At 38.8% G+C, this 17091-nt stretch overlaps 1 protein-coding gene across 1 annotated transcript; it reads right to left on the bottom strand.

Moving 5' to 3' along the window:
* Positions 1-12787: 12787 nt before the first annotated feature.
* On the bottom strand, positions 12788-15037 carry CLDN17 (claudin 17). The gene has a single exon (XM_080811166.1). It carries the CDS (start codon positions 14825-14827, stop codon positions 14153-14155), a length of 675 nt encoding a protein of 224 aa, XP_080667292.1. The 5' UTR covers positions 14828-15037; the 3' UTR covers positions 12788-14152.
* Positions 15038-17091: the final 2054 nt, after the last annotated feature.

Raw genomic sequence — 17091 nt, 5'->3', positions numbered from 1 at the left:
CTATATTATACATTACCTATATATACTGTATAGATACATCCCAAACTGTTCCTTACTCACAGAGACTGGAGATTGAGGATAGAAGAAATCTTGGAATTGCAAAGTGGAAGATAAAACTGAGGAATAGAGTCAAAGTTTCTCTGTGTAGGAAAATTCACAAGAAATGGGAAGAGATCTTGGGAATTGAAACCCGTACAGATCACCTGAGAAGTGGGGTAGAGAGGAATGTAGAAAACTGGAGGCAGGAAAGAAACATAGCTGGTAGGAAATTTCTGCTCTTGGAGTAATCCAAGGGCTTAAAAAATCAGGGATAGTTAATGATGCTACTTTTCTTTAAAAAAGATTTTACTTATTTATTTGACAGAGAGAGAGATCACAAGTAGGCCGAGAGGCAGGCAGAGAGAGAGGGGGAAGTAGGTTCCCTGCTGTGCAGGGAGCCTGATGTTGGGCTCAATCCCAGGACCCTGAGATCATGACCTGAGTCAAAGGCAGAGGCTCAACCTGCTGAGTCCCCCAGGTGTCCCAATGATGATACTTTTTAAGGTTGATTTTAAGGTTGTTTCCTTTTTTGTTACCTAAACCATTCCTATCAAACCTCTGGTTGAATATACTACATACAAATTTCTTTGTGAGAGATGTGAATGGAGGGGAGGAATTAAAGAGAACAAAAGTAATTCACATCTGAGTTAGCAGGAAACAGAAGAGAATCAACTGCAAGAATGAGATGTAAGGTCCAGAGTTAGAGGCGTCTAAGAAGGAAATCTCCCAATTTGCAAACCTCTGGTGGAGGGTGATGAGCTTTTCCTTCTTTAGAATAATATGCTAGGAATTTCTTTCTAATTACATTTAGTTCTCACTGGACAGTTTGATTTCAGTTAACATTTAAGTCACATATCTTAAGAGTTGCTTAAAATACCTGAATACTGTATCTTGCTGTAACAGATGATACTATATGTGCTTGTATACATGAGAGATGATAGGAGTCAGTGTTGAGCTTAAGGTGATAAAAGAAGGCGATTTCTTTATCCAGTAGGTTTCACTGGTTTTTACTTAATAAAAACATAGATTTATCTGGCTGCTGAAATGCAGGCACAATCACAGGGAAAGACACCACTGAAGCATCCAGTATGTGGGGATCCAGTCCTGTTTGGGCACAATCCAAGGACAATTGTTTCAGGTCTCTTCCCACAAGCCCTTCACGTTTAAACCACTCCTCTAAATTAGACTCTTGTTTAAGCTATAATAATTCCAGAAGTACTTCATTCACAGTCTTTATGGGCAGACATCTGAAAACATCCATTTAAAGTCACTTTACTAGCTGCCATTAGTCGTTTTTGAAGATATTTGGAAGTGTAATTTTGCAGTTGATGTGGCATTTAAAATACAATAGCAAATTCTCCAATAGCAAGGAGAACCACTAATGAGATTGGTTCAAAGGAACTCCCTGAAATTCAGAGGGGATTTTTAATGAGACTAATACCTTTGGCAACACCTTCAAGACCTACTCTGTTTGTTTACAAGTAATTGCAAAGTGAGGGAGAACACAGACTTCCCTTCCCATGGCCTTTAGCAAATCCTTAAACCCTACGATAGGCATACAAGATTATTCTGGGGAGTGTACAAGAAACAAGATCCTGGGTTCTATCATAGATAATATGATTGAGTATATCTGGGATAGAGTGCAGGAATACGTCTTTTTAACAAACGTCTCAGATCATTAGAGGGAAACACTGACAGTAATATTTCAGAAGCTTGATTCCACCTTTTCCCAAAACACTTCTTCGTTAGTCCACTGATGCTTACAGTTCCTTTAAGGCAGGCAGATCCTATCAATCCATAACTAGAGGTGAAGATTTTTCTAGCAATTTCCAGATCTAATGCTATTTGAATGTCTTGTAGTATCCTGTTCTAAACCAATTTTTAGGGGTTGTGGAGAATGTCTGTTCTCTGAAAGTAAAAAAGACTGCCTGCATTAGGGTTTGCTAGAGAAACAGGACCATATATATATGTATATACGTATGTGTGTATGTATGTGTGTATGTACGTGTGTGTGTGTATACACACACACATATATATGTGTGTATATATATGAAAGATAAATATGAAATAAATTTATTATAAAGAATCAGCTCACACAATTATGAAGGTTGAGAAGTCTCACAATCTTCAGTCTACAAGCTGGAGACCCAGAAAAGCCAGGAGTATAATTCAGCCCAAGTCCAAGCCCTGAGAACCAGGAAAGCAATGGTGCAAATCTTAGTCGGAAAGCAGAAGACCTATGTCCCAGCTCAATTAGTCAGGCAGAAAATTGAGAAAGAGAGACTGAGAGTGAGAAAGAGAGACAGAGAAATTCTTCCTTACTCCGCATCTTTTTGTGGCCAGGCCCTCAATGGATTAGATTCTGCCATCCCACACTGGGGAGGGTGACCTACTTTATTGAATCCATCAACACAAATGTTAATCTTGTCTAGAAACACCCCCACAGACACACTCAGAAACAATGTTTAGCCGAATATCTGGGCAACCTGTGGCCTAATCAAGTCAACACAACATTAACGATCACACTGCCTCTGTTAAAAACTCGTGCTAAAATCCCTCGAACCATAATGTCCAGAATACAAGAATGGGAGATGTGAGAACACTCATTTTAGTAGACTCTATAACACAATTACAGTATGTTTTCATTATGTCAGTCAAGTGCCGTTCTTAATAAGTGTCCTTAGTGCCTCACATTTTGATCAGGCCATCAAAATGCATGCAAACATTTATTATATCCAGAAAATTGTTCTAAAAGTGAAAGTCACAACTTCTACCATTGATAGCTATGTTTTTACTACAAGATAGGCTTTAGCAACCCATCTACGTGTGCATTCTCCAGGAGTGGATGTTTACTGTTGGTCACAGCAGTTTCATTTTAACTCATGAAATTCAACCCTGTTCCTTGTATACTGTGTGCTCACTGAGTACTTGTTAATATATTGATGGCTTTGGTGAGCTTACTAATCAGTGGGGCAGACAGGCATAAAGTCAATTCAAATTACACTGAAAGAGCTTTCTAAGAACAATTATAATAGTAAGACTCTGTTGTGCAAATCCCTTTGATAGAGCACAAAACAAAGAACTCTGCATTCTGGTGTTCAAGGTCTTCTGTATGCTTGATACATACTTAGCTTTTCCAGATATATCTCAAATTGCTCCCTGTTGTCTGGGCAGACCTAGAGTGTTTCCATATTTTCAGCTCCATATTGACATCTTTTTCAAATATCTTTTGCTTATTTTCACACCTGGGAATCCCATTCTTCCCCAAAGTCTGTCTCAATCTCTGTGTCCTCCAGAAACAACCTCCACTTATACACACTCTTAATATGTTTTACCCCTCTCCTCTGCACTTCTAAAATATTTTGTCTCTCAGATGGCAGCTATCACAGATTGTGCTGTATTTCTTTTTCCCTTTGGTTTATTTTGTTTCTGTGTTTTGTGGGAGTAATTTCTCCTCTATGGCACAGGAGACCTAACAGTCTTCATTGAAGGCAGTGAAAACATATTTATTGTATACATTACTGAAATACCAAAATGAATAGTTTCAATTTTGATTTAAATTGTTTGTGGATTGCAGAATTTTGTTCAAGTTACTTAACATTCTTGGTGACTGGTATGCTTATCCAGAAAGTGAAGATAACAATACCTAGATTGCATATCTGGTGCAAAAATTAAGAAAGATTGGTATGTAAAGCATCTGCATATTGTATTTTTTTTTTTTTAAGACTAAGCTCTATATCCAATATGGAGCTTGAACTCATGACCCCAAGATCAAGAGCCACATGCTCTATAGTCTGAGCCAGAAAGGCCCCCCAATATTTACACATCCTTAAAAAAATTTAAAGATATTCCTGTAGATGCAGAAAATAAGGAAGGTGGAAAACAAAACATACCATGTTGATGTATGGATAGTCATATTAAGGGAATGAATAAAGTGAGACTTTCAAAAATCACCAACTTGCCCACAATTCTAGGAGGCAGCAATTTGACCTGGGCCAAATGGCTCAGGCAGGTTGGGTCTTTTCTGTTCCACATGGTTTGCTGGAATTATCCGTATGTTAGGGACCTCGGTTGGGATTGCTAGATGGCCCAGAAGTTTGAATCTCTCTCTCTTTACATGGCCTTTTACCCTCAGTCAGGGTAGTCAGTACTAATAAAATGGTGGGGGCATTCCAAGAGAGCAAAACTGAAAACCGCAAGTCTCATAAGGTCTCAACTCAAAACTTGTATTTTTCACTTCCATTGCACTTCATTGATGAAAGCAAGCCATGAGGCCAGGTCTGATTTCAGGGCTGGGGTAGTAGAGTTCATCTCTTATAGGAAGGAACTTCAAAGAATTGGTGGCTATTTGCAACCTACCAAACCAGGAGGAGAGGGGTATAGGGAAGGCATGGCTTATAGATGTAACAGAGTGTATTCTAGATTCGTAGCAAATGTATGTCTGATCAATGACATCATAACGGGAAAAAGCTGAGGAAAGAGAAGTACAAAAAAAGGTGGGGGATCATTGAAAGTAGACAATAAAGTTTAGGATCAGGAAATTAAAATGTCTATGAGCTCTAATGAAGGCAGGAATATGATAGCAGCCATGGGTGGAAGTAAGAATCATTCTTCTGTGTGGAGAAATCAGCAGAAACAAAGAATGCCCAAGATAAACAGGGAGGCATAACGTCTATTTCAGTAAGCTGAGCAAATAGCAATTGGGTTCATGTTAGTGAATGTAAATCAGAAAGGGACAGGTTTTTAGAGTACAGTGTTCTGGAAAAACAATGAGCAAGAATGAAAAGATAGGGACCATAGTGGGAGGCAAAAGACGTCTTAAGTGACCATATAATTTATCATCCAAACTGGGTTTTTTGGGTGCTATTCCTTATTATTCCAGGACAACAAGAGTTAACCAGAATGTAAGTCACCAGTGTCTTAGGGGACAAAGTGAATTGTGATGCTTAGGAAGGTAAAGGAAAATGGGAGAAGTGTGAAACTTAGGAAAACATAATGAGTATTATTTTTACCTAAGTTGAAGGCCAACAGGACACACAAGTGAATTACTCTATGGGCAGAGAAAGCAAGCGAACTATAAAGAGCTGAAGACTTGGATTGCTGGAGATAATAACAGTAATTATGTATTACATTTACATAATGCTTTGTGATTAAAATGCTTTCACAGGCACTGCTTCATTTTCTCCTCACTGTAGCCCTTCCAGGTAGAAAGGGTGGTTATTATCCTCCCTCCATGGGGGGATGGGGAGGAAGTGCACCCCACAGAAGAAAGCTCACTCTTCCAAGATGCATTGACATGGCAGGCGGTGGAGGGTGGGCAGTGACCTCACTGTGCTATTGGAAAGGTTATGTAAACTCTTGGAGCACTAGTTCTTTTACTGTAAAAAGTGTTAAGAATGTGTTTATATATATTTATATTGATATCTATAAATCTTTAGCCTAATTATAAACATATAGTACATGTTAAAAAATGCTTACTTCCTCTCCACATTTTTGTAGCTGAGAAAAGCTAGGTTCAGTTTCCCTAGAAGGCCTGGGCCAGGTCATAAATGTGGATCTCCTAGTCCCGTGTTCCTTCTACTAAAAGATGGATAAGCAACTTTTGTATCAACATGGATGGGACTGGAGAAGATTATGCTGCGTGAAATAAGTCAAGCAGAGAAAGTCAGTTATCATATGGTTTCACTTCCTTGTGGAACATAAGGAATAACATGGACAACATTAGGAGAAGGAAGGGAAAAGTGAAGGGGGGAAAGTGGAGGGGGAGATGAACCATGAGAGACTGTGGACTCCGAGAAACAGAGTTTTAGAGATCGGGGTGGAGGGATGGGTGAGCCTGGTGGTGGGTATTAAGGAGGACACTTATCGCATGGAGCACCGAGTGTTATGTATAAACAATGAATCTTGGAACACTACATCAAAAATTAATGAGGTACTGTATGATGATTAATATAACATAATACAAAATAAATAAAATAAATAAATAAATGGGAAAGGAAAAAAAAATAAAGCCATGTGCCATTTACTGGCAGTTGAAATAGCAGGAATGAATGAGTTCTCAAAGGAAATAAATGTATGGGACCTAAGGGTAAACCACAAAAGCAGTTTGTTTTTAAAAATGCTAAAGAAAAGCATTCTTGGTTATAATTGAAGAAAAAATTAAATCAAGAGCTATTTGAGGCAAAGTGGCAAGATTATTGAAATAGTTGGTCACCTTGATGGGCAGAAATTTTTTAGAAGAATCAAAATAGAAGACATTTCAAGGTTGTGTAAAGTGTAATTCCAACAGAAACTCAATGCAGACAGTCTGAGGTCAAGGTGAGGGTCATGGAACAGAAGAGGAGCAGCAAGAGGTATTGCCAGAGAAGGTGCTTGGAAGTTTGAGATGCTGGTCTTTCCTGAGGTAGGGAGAGTCAGGTCTGGAGAATTACTGGAGAATTACTGATGCGACCCTGAGTCAGACCAGACTGGGGTAAGGAGGGCTTGGCCCTCGTTGGTGGGCCTCTCTTGGCCCCAACTCCTTCCATGATTCTTTTCAACCTTATAATTCTGTGATTCCAACCAAGTCATCAACTCTGGAACAGGATGGAAAAGGGTATAAAGCAGTGGTGTCCCCAGTGCTCCTGAGAACATTCATCACTGACTGAACACCAGAGCTCTTAGAATTATTTTCCTCATGGTGAAACTGAAAGTCCCTTTCTTTCACCCTCCCTCTACCCACTGAAACTCTTCCTTCTCTTCCCATCACCAGAGCTTCTCTTCCCCTCACTTGTTTTGTATTGTTTTCTAGTTGTCCCCTCCCTCTGTTATCAGCTTTCATACTTTTAGATCTCCATTATTGTGTCCCATCTTTTCCCCTCAGAATCTACTTGACACATTTATTTCTGCCAAATGCATGTTTTAGAATCAGCCTTATTATTCAGAGTGTGTAGGGGTATTCGTCAACTGATGAAAGTGTCCTTTCTCACACAGGGAGCCCAGTCTTGATAAAATTTCTGATACACCTTCACTGTAGTTAAAGTTTTTGTCATTTTGCTATAGTTACATCCATTTTATAATAGGCTTCCTACTGAATATTTTATTAGGCATTTCTACCAATGATTCCTGAGCTTTACCAAATCACATTGAGTTCAGACTACAACTTTGCCCATATTAAAAAGATTTTTCTTTATGTTCTACTTTGTCTGCAATAATTCCTCAACAAACCATTAAATAAATATTTTCTTAGAAATAATCCTGCTACAATGTAGAGAAGAAAGGGAAACCCTCCTACACTGTTGGTGGGAGTGCAAACTGGTGCAGCCACTCTGGAAAACAGTATGGAGGTTCCTCAAAAAGTTGAAAATAGAGCTACCGTATGACCCAGCAATTGCACTACTGTGTATTTACCCCCAAAATACGAATGTAGTGATCCTAAGGGGCACATGAACCCCGATGTTTATAGCAGCAATGTCCGCAATTGCCAAACTATGGAAAGAGCCTAGATGCCCATCAACAGATGAACAGATAAAGAAGATTTGGTACACACACACACACACACACACACACACACACACACACACACAGGAATATTATGCAGGCATCAAAAATGATATCTTGCCATTTGCAATGACGTGGATGGAGCTAAGAGGGTATTATGCTAAGTGAAATAAGTCAATCAGAGAAAGGCAATTATCATATGGTCTCACTGATATGCGGAATTTGAGAAACAAGACAAAGAATCATAGGGGAAGGGAGGGAAAAATGAAACAAGACAAAACCAGAGAGGGAGACAAACCATAAGAGACTTAATCTCAGGAAACAAAATGAGGGTTGCTGGAGTGGAGGGGAGATCAGAGGGATGGGGAGGACACTGGGGGAGGGTATGTGCTATGGTGGGTGCTGTGTGATGGGTAATGGACACTGGGGGAGGGTATGTGCTATGGTGAGTGCTGTGAATTGTGTAAGACTGACGAATCACAGACCTGTATCCCTGAAACAAATAATACATTATATGTTAATTTAAAAAAAAAAAGGGGGGGTAATGGACACTGGGGGAGGGTATGTGCTATGGTGAGTGCTGTGAATTGTGTAAGACTGACGAATCACAGACCTGTATCCCTGAAACAAATAATACATTATATGTTAATTTAAAAAAAAAAAAGGAGAATACCAAAACCACAAAATTCCTTTAGACACACTTAGGACTTGAACTTTTGATTACTCCTAAATAAGGCGCTTCATGTTGTGGTTTGTTTATTATTTTCTTCCTTCATTAATTCATCATTCTCATTAATTCACTCATTCTCACAGCAAAACATTTGCCATCTCCTATATGCCAGGTGTTTTGATATGCAAATATTATTTTTTTTTTTAAACCAGGCTCAGCTTTTTGCTTCAAGACCCAGTGGAATACAAACTCAATCTTATTCAGTGAAAGTCCCTAATTTTTTCAGAGTTGTGTCTAAGTTCTGTGGGCTCATGTAAAGCCAAGTCCATTGATCTCATACTTGAGACCCCCAGTTATTTACCTGGGATAATGCTGAGATGCCCTCATTTCCGGATGATTTTTCAATGCTGTATCTATCAGATACTACCAGAAAAAGAAGTCATTTTAAATATTCAAATTTGTGGAATTTGTTGGAGAAACTTTGTTACACAGATTATGGGGAGAGTGGAGAAACCAAGGAGAGGACCACAGAGCACCCCCAAACACTAACAACAACAGGGAGTGGCTACTTCCCTGATGATGGGAGAAAAAAAGAAAAGTTTTGGTGGACTCAAGAGGTTCAGTTGGCAAAAGGTGGACCTAAGGTGGACCCTTCTGGCAAAGCTGGGGAGAAGACCTAGTCACCCATCAGAGTCATCTCTCCAAGCAAGGAGAGAAGAGAAGCCCTGCCATCCTCCCATCTCACCAGAGCCTTTATGGGCCGAATATAGCCAACAGCTTCTAAACGTGGGAGCTGGGGAAATGTAGCCTTCGTCTAGTGCTTCTGACTCCCAGACACAGATAATTTTTTACCACATACTCCTCTGTGAGAGAAATTTTTCAGTTATAAGCTTCAAGGGAGCACATTTTTCTTATCTATCCTTTAATAAACATTGTGTTCTTTGTAGACATCACTCTGAAGAAATTCCTGTAAGTCCATAACAGTTTAAATCCATTCGACCTAGCTCGTATATGGTTTGTGCCTCCAATTCCTGCAGCATAGACACTGACAAGACATAGAAACAGAATTGGAGTTACTTTAATTCTGTCATTTTATGGTGAGAAGGAGTCTTTATTTGTGTTAAATTTAAAATACTAAAACAGAATAGCTGGAGACTGATGATTTGGGAATCATGTCTTGCTGAATGTGAATTGAAGGAAAAATTCCCTCATTTACTCTTTAAACAAATTCATACAGTCATATGCCAGAGCTCACCGTAGCAGAGCTAATATCAATCTTTCTGTTTTTCTCTCTACCCATCATCTATCTATTATGTATATCTATTATTACATATTTATTTGCTGTCCGTCTATCATCTATCATCTATTTATTATCATCATCATCTCCTCCTCCTCCTTCCCACCATTTTAGCTATTTTTAGTAACTGCAGTGATTGTTCAGGACTTAAACCAACTTTTTTTTTCTTTTTTTTCTTTTTTTCTTTGAGCAGGGCTATTTAACCTGCTGATGACATCTGACATTGTTTAGGAAGGTCAGCATGTGAAGATAATAACTCATTAGGTTTGTTACTGTTTTTATATTCTCTCCAGTAAGAGTTCCTCTTAATGCCTGCCCTTACTGAGGATGGCCTCTACTGCTCTCTGGGCACACCACTGCACAAGAACCTACCCACAGGAATCCACCTCCTAAGGATACAGATTAGAGCTGAGGAAGGGCAAGAAATGAGTCTGAGGATGAACAGGTTATGGACAGACCCACTTGTCCATCCAGTTGTATTACTGCTCTGTTCTTAGTCCCAACCACAAAGACTTTTTAAAGTTCTATGCCAGTCTTGGGTGAATACGAGATATTCTTCTCTTCCCACAGCATGTGGAAAACTTGTCCTGTCAGACCAAACACATCATGGAAAATGTTTCTTATCCCCCAGCATGGTGAGAGCATGAAGAAAACTGTCAACATCTTTGACTCAACCTGGGTCAGGTTGCAGGTCATTTCTGCCCTTAAATTCTCCAACCCACCTGATAGTTTTTAATTTTCCTGTATCCGGTTGCCCAGAAAGTAGGCTAAGGAGAGGCCACAGGGTTATCCCCAGTGGTACATTAATATCCAGACCCTCTTAACTCCTTTGGATTTTACTTCCATTCAAAGAAATTATTTTATAGTCTTTTTTAAAGATTTATTTGTTTATTTCAGAGAAAGAAAGCATGCACACAAACAAGGGGAGGGGCAGAGAGAAAGAGAGAGAGAGAAGCTCAATCAGAGTCCCCACTGAGCACAGAGCCTGACACTGGTGACCTGTTTGATCCTAGGACCTGAGACCATGACCTGAGCTGAAGTCGGACATTTAACCAACTGTGTCACCCAGGCACCCCTATTTTATGATCTTAAGAATGAGGAAAATCTGATACTGACTGAGCCATTTTTTTCTTTGCCCACATCTCTTCAGAATTTAGGGTTTTCAGACTAAAATAACAAAACAGAAACAAAACACAAAAACTCTCCTTAAGTTTCTGAGTTCTATTGTTTTCCGTCTTCCCTGTGGGAGCAAAGCTCCATATTATCTAGAAATCTCAAACTAGTATACTCTTTTATATTGTTTCTTGATCATTCTTCAAATATTTATTGAGTATCTACTTAGTACTATTGTTGACTGATTTCTCAAGGTTAGCTGAAGGTTAGTTAACTTTGGCCAAATTATATCACTTACTAAGTTTCAGTTCTCTTGGGTGTCTGGGTGGTTAAGCATCTGCATTTGGCTTCTGTCAAGATCCCAGGGTCCTGAGATTGAGTCCCATGTCAGGATCTCTGCTCAGGAGGAGTCTGCTTCTCCTTCTGCTCCTCTCCCCCAACTCATGCTCTCTCTCCTTCCTTCTCTCTCTCTCTCTCTCTCAAAAATAGATAAATAAAATCTTAGAAAAAAGTTCCAGTTCTTTTAGCTACAACGATTTTGTTTTACAATTTCTACATTATATAGTGGTTGTGAAGAGCAAGTGAACTAAACATATCAACTTTTTTGCAAATGAAAAGAATTATTAGTGTGCTTTTAAGTAAAATTGTAACTTGCAAAGGGTTACTCTTTTAAAACATTTTCAACCATGTGTGGATAGATAATATTGCATTTTCCCTCTTTCTCTGCTCTCCATTCCAGAAGGTAGCCAGCAAAGCATTTCACTGGCTCAGTGGAGTATATAGCAAAGCTGAAGTCAAAATAGCCTAGAAGAGTTTTAGTCTTTATGTGTTTTTGCTTCTGAAAGCCTAAGCCTCCATGAGACAATAAAATTTTTGACAATGGAAGAAAAGGAGGTTTGTGGAGGTGATATTTTAAAAAAAAAAAATAAGAGAAGGAAAATTTTCTTTCACGACTGTTTGTAGATAGCTGGTCACCAAGTCAACAGGTCAAGTTTTTGCCATGAATCTAGGAAACGGCATAGATCATCTTGATACTGGTTGCATTGGTAGTTTTTAAAATTCCCCTAGCAACTCTAATATGCAGCCAAGTTGAAATCCACGGATCTAAGCAGCCTACAACTGGAGACTATCAAAAAAGATTGCCAAGCACGATGAAGAATTGACAGAGCTAAGAAGACTAAAGGCATCATGTGAGCAGGTACAATAGACGTCTTCTCAGTGACCTGTTTGGACTGACTTGCATAAATCATCATGGACTAATCCCATGAGCCCATCACCCCAAGGACTGCTTAGCCCTACACAAGACCCTAAGAAATGTGTAATGTATGGGAAAATATGCAAGAAGTTGAATTTATGTTAAATTTTAGAAAATAAAGATGAATTTCTTGCACATCTGAGTTTGTGGTATGAGACTTACATCCATAATGTGTCTTGAAATTCCTTGAAAATTATTGAAATTTCTTGGTGGTGTAATAAGGAAAATATTGCAGCAGAGTGAGGAAAACAGAATTCATTCTTCCAAAAGTACACCTTGATTAATGAAAGAGCAGACAAAAGAATTCTTCATTCCTGAAATTTAGCCTAAATTCAGTGGCTAATGTTATCTTGTGATTTTACCCCCATTACACCTTTTTACTCTTTGATCCTCTCGCTAGCAGGATAACATGCCTCATTTACTCTCTGGAGCCTATCATGTGAGGCGAGTTACTTCTAGTTTGCCAAAAGGTAGGATAAATGATTCCATGACAACCTTTAAGCCTATATCTTGCATGTCTTGATTTTGTACTTATTTGTCTGTATATATGATAAATGACTCCATTTCAATGCACCCAAAATTTAGGACTTTCTGAATGAACTCTGAAAAAGAAAACAATCTTAGGGGAAAAAAGCCTGTCTAAATTATTGTTTTTTCTTTTTTATTGATATTATTTGAAGATGTTTACATTTATGTGGCTTTATCATTACCTATTACTAATTTTTTAAGTATAGTTTTTTATTACCAAAGATTTGACATACTGAAGTCTTGCTGGTGGTTTACAGAATGGAGTGAGTGTTTGACATTCACATCTGGACTTAAGTTATCTCTGATTTAATGTTTCAGGGTTATTAGATGATCTTTGAGGATAAAAATTCATTCTGAAAATGACCCCACAGTGAAATATATCAACATAATTGAAAACATGTAAGTACTTCATTATTTTATTATAGTAAGGTTGGACATGCAATAAATATTTGGTGAACAAATTTAATCTGTTCATTGCAAATAGGTACTATAAATTACATACAGTTTTATTATAAAAGAAACACAATATTTGAAGAGTTAGAATTGCATATATAAACATTGATTGGTTCATAAGATATTGGAAATATTCAGCACACTCATAGGAGTGCTTTTGTCCCACAAACCCTCATATTCCCAGCCTCCTCCACCTCACACACACTTACAATAACTCTGATATTGGCACTTTAAGTATATGGCATGTTAAATGCACGGGAAGTGAAGAATTGAGAAAATAGTACACATAATTCAAGCAAAACAAGATGTCTTAGCCATACTTACTTATTTACTTATTTCAGAATAAAATGGAAGTACTTATTTTAGCCTGACTAATCACCTGAGTCATTATCTTAATTCTTCATTTTGCTTTGCGTGTGTAGACCTGAACAATGACTAAAGAATGAAACAAAGAACAGAAACCATTCCCTTCAACACCCAAACCTCAATTCCCTAATTAGGACCATATTTCCTCTTGATGAGAGTTGAGTGTTTATAGCATTAGATTGATGTGCCTTATCAAAACAGATAGCTTCTGTTTGTTGTAGGTGTAAATTTTAAGTTATGAAACATATTACTTTTCATTTATCAATCATTTTCCTTTGAATATAGAATTCCAGGGAAGTTTAACTGTATAAATGAGGTGCTTTAAATAATCATAATCATAAATTTCCTAAGAGAAATCAGTGCCCTTTTTTCCCTTGAAAGTGTCTCATTGCCAGTGCACTTGAGTTTCCAAAAGAAATACCAAATGCTTTTATTAGATGGGCATTTCTATATTTTGATAAATTTATTTAAAAATCCTTATTTGAGATCTATTATTTTTCAGAGTAATTGTTTAAAAAAGAAAATTGTTACTATATTAGTATAAGAAATAATTTTGGAGGAAAAATAGGTTATGTTTTAGAATATGTTTTATTGTTATGTGTTATCAATTGCAATAAAATTTGCATTTCACAACAGGTGGTATATGATTGTCAAAAAACAGTAGTTACCATTATACTAAGGATGTGGATATGCTTGATTTTTGACTACTCAAATTGGAATAGGGATTATTTGTGTATAAATGCATTTAATACACATGAGATCAGAATGCCCAAAGCAAGTCATTTCTATTCCTAACACAAGTGACAGAGTACAATCTATGTATCCTTTATACTTTCATCTCAATTTAAATGCAGCCATAAAGCAAGTTCTCATGCCTGACGTACTTACAGTGTCTGGCAGGACTCTATAAAACACTTTGATTGTAATCCAGAGTTTGAGCCAAAAGCAGGTATTAGACATAACTGGTGGAAGTCTTACTAAACACTGTTACGTTCCTTCGCTTCTCTGTGTGTGGCACACAATACCCGGGGGCTGGATATCTGTGCCTTTGCTTCTTTCTGTTGCAACAGCAGAACCCACAGAGCAGACCCCCTGCAATGAAGAGGACGGCGGTGCTCGCCCAGCCAAGGAAAAGGGCTGCTCCCAGCTCTCGTTTCTGACCCACGTGGATGGCTGGGTTGTAGAAATCCCTGATGATGATGTTGGCTGTCCAGCACACGGGAATCAGAATGAAGATGCCGGTCAGGATGAAGAGGATCCCCGAAGTCCCCAGAAGGTATGCTTTGGCCTTCTCGTTAGAGCCCGTGCACTGGATCTGCTTCATGCCACAGATGCCAAGGAGCAGAGCGATGAAGGAGAGAGCAACTGCCACACACATGAGGGCACGTGCTGCTTCTAGGACAGGTGGGAGCGCCAGCAAAGAACTATAGAATTTGCACTGCAACCGGACCTTGGCTTGTCGAATGCAGTTCATCCAAAGCCCTTCCCAGAGCCTTTCAAAAACAATAATATTGCTGCCAATAAAAGCTGATACCCTCCACTGAGGCAGAAGGGTTGTGGCAAGAGTCCCAACCACGCCAAGGAACCCAAGAACCAGACCAGCAATCTGCAGGGGATAAAATGCCATCGCCTCTCCTTTGAAGACTGAGCCAATCTGGAAGGGTAGAAGCTGCTCGAAATCCTGAACTTGGAGGAGGCCTCTGAGTCTACAGCAATCACTGAAGAGGTTCTCCACGGTTACTGCCCATAACGCGTTAGCTGAAATCAGCAACAGTGAGTGAACTTGGCCTGACCAGAAGTACCTGTCGTAAATGCATGCTGCCTTTCTACACAGACATTCATCTCTGTATGGATTATTTACTAGGCATATATAATTGTTTCCCAGCCAATAAGAAGGTAGCCAGAGGTGTGTCAAGAAATACTGCATTCAACTTTGGTATTCCTCTTATTATTATTGTCTTAGCAGTATTGTAATTAAGTGTCAGAGCTCCCATTGTAGGTTGCTAATTATAGAGTTGAAAACTTCCTGTTGGAAAAACACTCTGATTTAAAAAAAAAAAAAAAGGCATAAATATATATATTAAGTCACAACTGGAGACAGCACCAAAACCTTGCTAGTTCTTTGGAGAGTAATTGAGAAACACTTCGTACTTTGGATGATCTATTGCTTTCTTCTAATCTAAGTCACTTTTCTTTAGTGAGGTTAGTCAATTCTGGCTTTAATAAAGACTTCTGGATATGAAGCAATGTTTAGGTGTTAGTTTTAAGACATCTACTATAACCACTGATGCTTTATAAAATGAGGAGTCCTAAGAAAAAAAATTCAGATTTCAGTTTATTCTTTTTTTTTAAGATTTTATTTACTTATTTGAGAGAAAGAGTATATGAGCATGAGCAGGAGGGAAGGAACAGAGGGAGAGGGAGAAGCAGGCTCCCCCCTGAGCAGGGAGTCTGACATGGGGCTCGATCCTAGGACCCTGAGATCATGACCTGAGCTGAAGGCCGATGCTTAACTGACTGAGCCAGCCAGACACCCCAAAATTCCAGTTTATTCTTTTTTTTTAAAAGATTTTATTTATTTATTTGACAGATAGAGATCACAAGTAGGCAGAGAGGCAGGCAAAGAGAAGGAGGAAGGGAAGCAGGCTCCCCGCTGAGCAGAGAGCCCGATGCGGGGCTCGATCCCAGGACTCCGGGACCATGACCTGAGCCAAAGGCAGAGGCTTTAACCCACTGAGCCACCCAGGCGCCCCGATTCCAGTTTATTCTTAAGATCCAGAAAAGAACAACAAAAAGAAGCAGTCCTTATAATTGAATTTACTGGTAATTATTATATTTGTTAAGTAACATTTTGTCTCCAGGGGAAAAAATGTCTCGTATATAAACTCCCATTAGCTGTTTGTTCAATGGCAACTTGAAATATATCACATTTATCAAAGCTACAAATACATACTTCATTTTAAAGAACAATTAAAAATGGGGGCGCCTGGGTGGCTCAGTGGTTTAAACTGCTGCCTTCGGCTCAGGTCATGATCCCAGGGTCCTGGAATCGAGTCCCATATCGGGCTCTCTGCTTGGCGGGGAGCCTGCTTCCCTCTCACTCTCCCTGCCTGCCTCTCTGCCTACTTGTGATCTCTCTCTGTCAAATAAATAAATAAAATCTTTAAAAAAAAAAGAACAATTAAAAATGGCTCTTTGGAATTAATCACTTAATTTCTGATAATAGAAAACCTTTTAGAAATAGAAGGTATTTTCAAAGTTTTCAGGCTTAAGTCTCTCATTTGCCAAATGCAGAATGTGAGGTCTTTCAGAGTGCTTGGCTAGGCTAGCTATGTAGTAATGATCTAGAAATAAATCCAGTTTCTATCTTACCATGCTTATGCCCCTGACTAATCCACTCAAAAGGGAGAGGGAGAGATGCTTTTTCAAGCCTTTTCATATGAATGGGATTGAGCCTGAAATTAATTCTACCTTTCAGTAGTTTTATAAATAATTTGCAAAGCAAGCAAAATTCAACTGAGGCAGTTTCAAATTTCAAGAATCAAGTTGTCATCCTTGACTGCCACTTCCCCATCACTGCCCAGAGACCACAGGTGCTTAATGTGGGAAGTGTGGACCTTTCCCCTTTTTCTTTCACATTCTATCACAAGGAATCCATTTCAGGGATGAAAACTATTCAAAAAGGAGCACACCACGTATATTCCAGTTGGGAGACATTGCGGTTTGCAACAGGTCCACCATCTGAGTCACCCACAGTCCAAGAGCCAATGGAAAGTCCAATACAATCCATATTTTAAGAGCCCATTAATTGAATAGGAAATATGGAAACCATTGAATTTTTAAGATGGGTGATCTATCTACCTATTATCTATCAATCACCTATCTTTGTTG

The sequence above is a fragment of the Martes martes genome, assembly GCF_963455335.1.
Source record: "Martes martes genome assembly, chromosome: 1".
Lineage (NCBI taxonomy): Eukaryota > Metazoa > Chordata > Mammalia > Carnivora > Mustelidae > Martes > Martes martes.
Note: the sequence above shows the minus strand (reverse complement) of the source record. Positions and strands in the feature narration are given on the sequence as shown.